The sequence below is a fragment of the Petromyzon marinus genome, unplaced genomic scaffold (assembly GCF_048934315.1).
Source record: "Petromyzon marinus isolate PM22_M1 ecotype Great Lakes invasive population unplaced genomic scaffold, UKy_Petmar_22M1.pri1.0 PM_Scaffold_469, whole genome shotgun sequence".
Classification (NCBI taxonomy): domain Eukaryota; kingdom Metazoa; phylum Chordata; class Hyperoartia; order Petromyzontiformes; family Petromyzontidae; genus Petromyzon; species Petromyzon marinus.
In genome coordinates, this window is record NW_027423467.1 from 15001 (window position 1) to 25186 (window position 10186).

Here is a 10186-nt window from a genome sequence, read left to right on the forward strand (position 1 = left end):
TGTGTCTCTGTGTGTGTCTGTGTCTCTGTGTGTGTCTGTGTCTCTGTCTGTGTGTCTCTGTGTCTCTGTGTCTCTGTCTGTGTGTCTCTGTGTGTCTCTCTGTGTCTCTGTCTGTCTCTGTCTGTCTCTGTCTGTGTGCCTCGCTCTGTCTCTGTCTGTGTGTCTCTGTCTGTGTCTGTCTCTGTCTGTCTCTGTGTCTCTGTCTGTGTCTGTCTCTGTCTGTCTCTGTGTCTCTGTCTGTGTCTGTCTCTGTCTGTCTCTGTGTCTCTGTCTGTCTCTGTGTCTCTGTCTGTCTCTGTGTCTTTCTCTCCCCGTGTCTCTCTCTCTGTCTTTGTTTCTGTGTCTCTGTGTGTCTATGTGTCTCTGTGACTGTCTCTGTCTCACTGTCTCTGTGTGTTTCTGTGTCTCACTGTGTCTCTCTGTGTCTCTCTGTCTCTCTGTGTTTGTGTCTCTGTGCGTGTGTCTGTGTCTCACTGTCTCTGTGTCTCACTGTCTCTGTCTCACTCTGTCTCTGTGTATCTCTCTGTGTGTCTCTCTGTGTCTCTGTGTCTCTGTCTGTCTGTGTCTCTGTCTGTGTCTCTGTGTCTCTGCCTGCGTTTCTGTGTCTCTGTCTGTGTCTCTGTCTGTCTCTGTCTGTGTCTCTGTCTGTGTGTCTCTGGCTGTGCCTCTCTGTTTGTGTCTCTGTGTGTCTCTGTGTGTCTCTGTGTGTGTCTCTCTGTCTCTCTGTGTGTCTCTATGTGTGTCTCTCTGTGTCTCTGTGTGTGTCTCTGTGTCTCACTGTCTCTGTGTCTCACTGTCTCTGTGTCTCTCTGTGTCTCTCTGTGTGTCTCTGTCTCTATCTGTGTCTCTGTGTGTCTCTGTGTGTCTCTGTGTGTGTCTCTCTGTCTCTCTGTGTGTCTCTATGTCTCTGTATGTCTCTGTCTCTGTGTGTCTCTCTGTATCTCTGTGCCTCTCTGTCTATGTATCTGTGTCTCTGTGTGTCTCTCTGTGTGTCTCTCTGTGTCTCTGTGTGTCTCTCTGTGTCTCTGTGTGTCTCTATGTGTGTCTCTCTGTGTCTGTGTTCTCTGTGTGTGTCTCTCTGTGTGTCTCTGTGTATGTCTCTGTCTCTATGTGTGTCTCTGTGTGTCTCTATTTGTGTCTCTGTGTGTCTCTGTGTGTGTCTCTGTGTGTCTCTGTGTGTCTCTCTGTCTCTGTGTGTCTGTCTGTGTCTCTGTGTGTCTCTATCTGTGTCTCTATGTGTGTCTCTGTGTGTCTCTGTGTGTGTCTCTGTGTGTCTCTATGTATGTCTCTGTCTCTATGTGTGTCTCTGTGTGTGCCTCTGTGTGTCTCTATGTATGTCTCTGTCTCTATGTGTGTCTCTATGTATGTCTCTGTCTCTATGTGTGTCTCTGTGTGTGTCTCTGTGTGCCTCTCTGTCTGTGTCTCTGTCTCTGTGTGTCTCTGTGTGTGTCTCTCTGTGTCTCTATGTGTGTTTCTGTGTGTCTCTATTTGTGTCTCTCTGTGTCTCTGTGTCTGTGTGTCTCTGTGTGTGTCTCTGTGTCTCTCTGTGTGTCTCTGTGTATGTCTCTGTCTCTATGTGTGTCTCTGTGTGTCTCTGTGTGTCTCTGTGTGTCTCTGTATGTGTGTCTCACTGTCTCTGTGTCTCTCTGTGTCTCTCTGTGTGTCTCTCTGTGTCTCTCTGTGTCTCTCTGTGTCTCACTGTCTCTGTGTGTCTCTGTGTGTGTCTCTGTGTGTCTCTCTGTGCCTCTGTGTGTGTCTCTGTGTGTCTCTGTATGTCTCTGTATGTGTGTCTCACTGTCTCTCTGTGTCTCTGTGCCTCTCTGTGTGTCTCTGTGTGTCTCTGTGTGTCTCTATGTGTGTCTCACTGTCTCTGTGTCTCTGTGTGTCTGTGTCTCTGTCTCTCTGTGTGTCTCTGTGTGTGTCTCACTGTCTCTGTGTGTCTCTGTGTGTCTCTGTGTGTCTCTATGTGTGTCTCACTGTCTCTGTGTCTCTGTGTGTCTCTGTGTCTCTGTCTCTCTGTGTGTCTCTGTGTGTCTCTGTGTGTGTCTCTATGTGTGTCTCACTGTCTCTGTGTCTCTGTGTGTCTCTGTGTCTCTGTCTCTCTGTGTGTCTCTGTGTGTGTCTCTATGTGTGTCTCACTGTCTCTGTGTCTCTGTGTGTCTCTGTGTCTCTGTCTCTCTGTGTGTCTCTGTGTGTCTCTGTGTGTGTCTCTATGTGTGTCTCACTGTCTCTGTGTCTCTGTGTGTCTCTGTGTCTCTGTCTCTCTGTGTGTCTCTGTGTGTCTCTGTGTGTGCCTCTATGTGTGTCTCACTGTCTCTGTGTCTCTGTGTGTCTCTGTGTCTCTGTCTCTCTGTGTGTCTCTGTGTCTCTGTCTCTCTGTGTGTCTCTAGCCTGGCATCCGCGAGTTTTCTCCCCAAGTACTTCAGCTCCAAGTGGAGCTTCTCACGCTTCCAAATCCCCACCGCATCACACTGCCTCTGTGCCTTCGGCAGTGAACAGAACTCCGTCATCGGTGAGTACCACGACCCACCCACCTACTCACTCGCCTACCCACACACTCACCTACCCACCCACACACTCACCCACCCACCCACACACTCACCCACCCACCCACACACTCACCCACCCACACACTCGCCCACCCACTCACTCGCCTACCCACACACTCACCCACCCACCTACTCACTCGCCTACCCACACACCCACCCACCCACACACTCACCCACCCACCCACACACTCACCCACCCACACACTCACCCACTCACCCACCCACACACTCACCCACCCACTCACTCACCCACCCACACACTCACCCACCCACCCACACACTCACCCACCCACTCACTCGCCTACCCACACACTCACCCACCCACCTACTCACTCGCCTACCCACACACTCACCTACCCACACACTCACCCACCCACCCACACACTCACCTACCCACACACTCACCCACCCACACACTCACCCACCCACCCACACACTCCACCCACCCACCCACACACTCACCCACCCACACACTCGCCCACCCACTCACTCGCCTACCCACACACTCACCCACCCACCTACTCACTCGCCTACCCACACACTCACCTACCCACACACTCACCTACCCACCCACACACTCGCCCACCCACACACTCACCCACCCACACACTCACCCACCCACACACTACCCACCCACACACTCACCCACCCACTCACTCGCCTACCCACACACTCACCCACCCACCTACTCACTCGCCTACCCACACACTCACCTACCCACACACTCACCCACCCACCCACACACTCACCCACCCACACACTCACCCACTCACCCACCCACACACTCACCCACCCACCCACTCACTCACCCACCCACCCACCCACACACTCACCTACCCACACACTCACCCACCTACTCACTCACCTACCCACACACTCACCTACCCACACACTCACACCACCTCACACTCACCCACCCACCCACACACTCACCTACCCACCCACACACTCACCCACCTACCCACACACTCACCTACCCACACACTCACCCACCCACCCACACACTCACCCACCCACCTACACACTCACCTACCTACACACTCACACACTCACTCACCTACACACTCAACCACCCCCTACACACTCACCTACGCACCTACACACTCACTCACCCACCTACACACTCACCCACCTACTCACTCACGAACCCACCTACACACTCACTCACCCAACTACACACACACTCACCCACCTACACACACACTCACCCAACTACACACTCACTCACCCACCTACCTACACACTCACCCACCCACACACTCACCCACCCACCCACACACTCACCCACCCTCCCTCACACACTCACCTACCCACCCACACACTCACCCACCTACCCACACACTCACCTACCCACACACCCACCCACTCACTCACCCACTCACTCACCCACACACTCACCCATTCACTCACCCACCTACACACTCACCTACCTACACACTCACACACTCACTCACCTACCCATACACTCACCTACACACTCAACCACCCACTACCTCCCACCTACTCACCTACCACTTCTCAACCACTCCACCTACACACTCACCTACCCACCTACCCACACACTCACCTACCCACACACACACCCACCCACCCACACACTTACCCACCCACCCACACACTCACCTACACACTCCACACACTCCCCACCTACCCACACACTCACCTACACACTCACCCACCCACCTACACACTCACCTACACACTCTACCACCCACCTACACACTCACTCTACCCACCTACCCACACACTCACCTACACACCACGACACTCCACCCACCTACCCACACACTCACCTACACACTCACCACACACCTACACACTCACCTACACACTCAACCACCCACCTACACACTTCACCTACCCACCTACCACACACTCACCTACCCACACACACACCCACCCACCCACACACTTACCCACCCACCCACCCACCCACCCACCACACACTCACCCCACCTACCCACACACTCACCTACACACTCACCCACCCACCTACACACTCACCCACACACTCACCACCCACCTACACACTACCTACCCACCTACCCCCACACCACTCCCACCACACACACACACCACCCACCCACACACTTACCCACCCACCCACACACTCACCTACCCACCCACACACTCACCCACCTACCCACACACTCACCTACACACTCACCCACCCACCCACACACTCACCCACCCACCTACACACTCACCTACCTACACACTCACCTACCCACACACTCACCCACCCACCAACTCACTCACCTACCCACACACTCACCCACCTACACACTCACCCACCCACACACTCACCCACCCACCCACACACTCACCCACCCACCCACCCACACACTCACCCACCTACACACACACTCACCCACCTACACACACACTCACCCACCCACACACTCACCCACCCACCCACACACTCACCCACCCACCTACACACTCACCCACCCACCTACTCACTCACCTACCCACACACTCACCTACCCACACACTCACCCACCCACCTACACACTCACCCACCCACCTACACACTCACCTACCCACACACTCACCTACCCACTCACTCACCCACCCACACACTCACCCACCTACACACTCACCCACCTACACACACACTCACCCAACTACACACACACTCACCCACCTACACACACACTCACCCAACTACACACACACTCACCCACCTACCCACACACTCACCCACCTACACACTCACCCACCCACCCACACACTCACCCACCCACCCACACACGCACCCACCCACCTACTCACTCACCTACCCACACACTCACCTACCCACACACTCACCTACACACTCACCCACCTACACACACACTCACCCACCTACACACACACTCACCCACCTACTCACTCACTCACTCACCTACCCACACACTCACCCACCCACCCACACACTCACCTACCCACACACTCACCTACCTACACACTCACCTACCCACCTACACACTCACCTACCTACACACTCACTCACCTACCCACACACTCACCTACCCACCTACACTCACCCACCTACTCACCTACCCACTCACTCACTCACCCACCTACTCGCCCACCTACTCACTCACTCACCTACACACTCACCCACCTACTCACTCACCCACCTACTCACCTACCCACCTACTCACCCACCTACACTCACCCACCTACACTCACCCACCTACTCACTCACCTACCCACTCACTCACCTACTCACTCACTCAGCCACTCACCTGCCCACTCACCCGCCCACTCACCCGCCCACTCACCCACCCACCCACCCACTCACTCACCCACCCACTCACCCACTCACTCACTCACCCACCCACCCACTCACACACCCGCTCACCCACCCACCCACTCACCCACTCACCCACCCACTCACCCACTCACTCACCACTCACTCGCTCACCCACTCACTCACCCACTCACTCACTCACCCACTCACCCACCCACTCACCCACTCACTCACCCACTCACCCACCCACCCACTCACCCACCCACTCACTCACCCACTCACCCACCAACCCACTCACTCACTCACCCACTCACTCACCCACTCACTCACTCACCCACCCATCCACCCACTCACCCACTCACCCACCCACCCACCCACTCACTCACCCACTCACTCACCCACCCACTCACTCACCCACCCACTCACTCACCCACTCACTCACCCACTCACTCACTCACCCACTCACCCACCCACCCACCCACTCACTCACCCACTCACTCACCCACCCACTCACTCACCCACCCACTCACCCACTCACTCACCCACTCACTCACCCACTCACTCACCCACTCACTCACCCACTCACTCACCCACTCACTCACCCACTCACTCACCCACTCACTCACTCACCCACTCACCCACTCACTCACTCACCCACTCACTCACCCACTCACTCACCCTCTCAATCACCCACTCACTCATCCACTCACTCACTCACTCACCCACTCACTCACCCACTCACTCACCCACTCACCCACTCACTCACTCACTCACCCACTCACTCACCCACCCTCCCACTCACTCACCCTCTCAATCACCCACTCACTCACTCACCCACTCACTCACTCACCCACCCACCCACTCACCCACCCACTCACCCGCCCACTCACTCACCCACCCGCTCACTCACTCACCCACTCACCCACTCACTCACCCACTCACTCACCCACTCACTCACCCACCCACCCACTCACCCACTCACTCACTCACCCACTCACTCACTCACCCACCCACTCACTCACTCACCCACCCACCCACTCACCCACTCACCCACCCACCCACTCACCCACCCACTCACCCACCCACTCCAACCCGTAGTGTCTCTCCCCCTGTGTAGCTATCTGTGCTGATGGCACCTACTACAAGTTCCAGTTCAACCACAAGGGGGAGTGCAGCCGAGACGTCTACGCCCAGTTCCTCGAGATGACCGACGACAAAATATAGCCCCGTTGCCCGGGCCTCGCAAGGCCTCTCATACCCCTCCTAGGCCTAGCCAGGCCGTCCTAGGCCTCGCCAGACTTTCCTAGGCCTCGCCAGGCTTTCCTAGGCCTCGCCAGGCCTTCGTAGGCCTCACCAACTTATCCTAAGCCTTGCCAGACCTTCATAGGCCTAGCCAGGCCATCCTAGGCCTCGCCCGGCTTTCCTAGGCCTCGCCAGGCCTTCGTAGGCCTCACCAACTTATCCAAAGCCTTGCCAGACCTTCGTAGGCCTAGCCAGGCCATCCTAGGCCTCGCCCGGCTTTCCTTGGCCTCGCCCGGCTTTCCTAGGCCTCGCCAGCCCTTCCTAGGCCTTACCAGCCCGTCCTAGGCCTCGCCAGCCCTTCCTAGGCCTAACCCGCCCGTCCTAGGCCTTACCAGCCCGTCCTAGGCCTCACCAGCTCTTCCTAGGCCTAACCAGTCCGTCCTAGGCCTTACCAGCCCGTCCTAGGCCTCACCAGCTCTTCCTAGGCCTAACCAGCCCGTCCTAGGCCTTACCAGCCCGTCCTAGGCCTCACCGGCCCTTCCTAGGGCTTTACCAGGACCTCGCCAAACCTACAAAAAGGGCCACTTCAGATTGCTCTTAAGTTGTTTTGCCCTTGACCTGCATAGGCCTAGGAAATGCCTGGCCAGGCTTCGCTAGGCCTCTGTGGCCTCTCCCGTAGACCTCTCCCGTAGACCTCTCCCTAGGCCTGTCCAGGCCTCCGCAGGGGGCCCCTCTGATTGCTCTTAAATTGTTTCGTGACCTAGGCGTGCGTAGGCCTCGCCCATGGCTTGCCTAGGCCTACCCCAGGCCCCTCTGATTTCTCCAAAGACTCCGCCGTAGGTCGCGCCAGGCCTCCCAAGGGGCCCCTCTGATTGCTGTTAAATTGTTTTGTGACCTAGGCCTATATAGGCCTAGCCAGGCCTCCTAAGTGGGGCCCTCCCTCTGATTGGCTCTTAAAAGTGTTTTGCTGTGTCCTAGGAAGGCGGCCTGCCCCGGCTTTACCGAGGCCTCGATTAGGCCTCACTTAGGCCTTCCTAGGCCTGGTCAGGCTTTAGGCCTTCCTAGGCCTGGCCAGGCTTCACTTAGGCCTTCCTAGGCCTGGCCAGGCTTCACTTCGGCCTTCCTAGGCCTGGCCAGGTCTTGCTTAGGCCTTCCTAGGCCTGGCCAGGCTTCTTTTAGGCCTTCCTAGGCCTGGCCAGGTCTTGTTTAGGCCTTCCTATGCCTGGCCAGGCTTCACTTAGGCCTTCCTAGGCCTGGCCAGGTCTTGTTTAGGCCTTCCTAGGCCTGGCCAGGTCTTGTTTAGGCCTTCCTAGGCCTGGCCAGGCTTCACTTAGGCCTTCCTAGACCTGACCAGGTCTTGTTTAGGCCTTCCTAGGCCTGGCCAGGTCTTGTTTAGGCCTCCCTAGGCCTGGCCAGGCTTCACTTAGGCCTTCCTAGGCCTGGCCAGGTCTTGTTTAGGCCTTCCTAGGCCTGGCCAGGTCTTGCTTAGGCTTTCCTAGGCCTGGACAGGCTTCACTTAGGCCTTCCTAGGCCTGGCCAGGCTTCACTTAGGCCTTCCTAGGCCTGGCCAGGTCTTGTTTAGGCCTTCCTAGGCCTGGCCAGGTCTTGTTTAGGCCTCCCTAGGCCTGGCCAGGTCTTGTTTAGGCCTTCCTAGGCCTGGCCAGGTCTTGTTTAGGCCTTCCTAGGCCTGGCCAGGCTTCACTCAGGCCTTCTTAGGCCTGGCCAGGCTTCACTTAGGCCATCCTAGGCCTGGCCAGGTCTTGTTTAGGCCTTCCTAGGCCTGGCCTTGTTTAGGCCTTCCTCGGCCTGGCCAGGCTTCGCTTAGGGCTTCCTAGGCCTGGCCAAGTCTTGTTTAGGCCTTCCTAGGCCTGGCCAGGCTTCGGCTTTGACCTGTCTATTCATCCGCCTGTCCGTACTATTGATCTATTGATCGGTATTTGATCAGTGTATTGATCTATTTGTCTATTAATCTCCCTATTCGTCTGTCCATTGATCTGTTTGTCTATTGCTCGACTGTCAATTAATCTATTGATCTATTTGTCTATTCTGTCTGTTTGTCCGTCTGTCGATTGGGGGGAAGGGGGGGGGGGGAAGTTGCTTGCAACTGAGGGTTGCAATCAACCGAGGTTGCAAGCAAATGCCGAGGTTGCAAGCAAATGAAATTGCAGGCAACTGAGGTTGCAAGCAAATAAGGTTGCTTGCAACTGCAATTGCTGGGCTGACGAGGAAACATCGGGGACAGTCAGCCACGCTGAGAGTTTCACTGCGGGTCGTAATAAAGCGTTTGGCATACACGTGGGGTGGGTGGGTGAGTGAGTGGGTGGGTCAGTGGGTGGGTGGGTCGGTGGGTGGGTGGGTCAGTGGGTGGGTCAGTGGGTGGGTGAGTGGGTGGGTGAGTGGGTGGGTGGGTGAGTTGAGTGGGTGGGTGAGTGGGTGGGTAAGTGGGTGGGTGGGTGAGTGAGTGTATGGGTGAGTGAGTGTATGGGTGAGTGGGTGGGTGAGTGGGTTGGTGGGTGAGTGTATGGGTGAGTGGGTGGGTGAGTGGGTTGGTGGGTGAGTGGGTGGGTGGGTGAGTGAGTGGGTGAGTGGGTGGGTGAGTGAGTGGGTTAGTGGGTGAGTGAGTGGGTGGGTGAGTGAGTGGGTTAGTGGGTGAGTGAGTGGGTTAGTGGGTGAGTGAGTGGGTGGGTGAGTGGGTGGGTGAGTGGGTGGGTGAGTGAGTGGGTTAGTGGGTGAGTGAGTGGGTGGGTGAGTGTAGCGGTTAGCGCTACGCTGCGCTATGAACCCGGTCGAGCTGAGTTCGATTCCCGCTCACGGCCAACACCACCAGTGACGGTTATCTGAACCGGTCCTGGGCCTCCCCTAGGTCTACTCAGCCTCAAATGAGTACCTGGCGTAGCGGTGGTGGTGCAGTGACCATCGCTAGCACTGGAGGAGAGACAAAGGTGGCCGGGCGTGGTCCTGGCCACCCACACCGGCCTTCAAAGGTGCCGCTACTCGCTAAGAGCACTTGCCCCTACAGCCCTGCTAGAGGCTACCTGGGGGAGCTATGTCTGTGTGTGGTGTGTGCAGTACATAGACACTGCTGCTGCTACTCGCTAGCTAACAGCACTTGCCCCTACAGCCCTGCTAGAGGCTACCTGGGGAAGCTTTGTCTGTG

The 10186-nt window shown here is 56.6% G+C and overlaps 1 protein-coding gene across 1 annotated transcript in view; it reads left to right on the forward strand.

Annotated features, from left to right (window-relative positions):
• The window catches only part of WDR45B (WD repeat domain 45B), a gene marked incomplete at its 5' end in the record, with an annotated part of 15118 nt that extends 6047 nt beyond the window's left edge, over positions 1–9071 (forward strand). Inside the window, 2 exons of the mRNA XM_076064461.1 lie at positions 2391–2512; positions 6905–9071. Of these exons, the coding sequence (XP_075920576.1) occupies positions 2391–2512; positions 6905–7011 (229 nt within the window). The remainder of the gene's footprint in view (positions 1–2390; positions 2513–6904) is intronic.
• Between the last annotated feature and the right edge of the window lie 1115 nt (positions 9072–10186).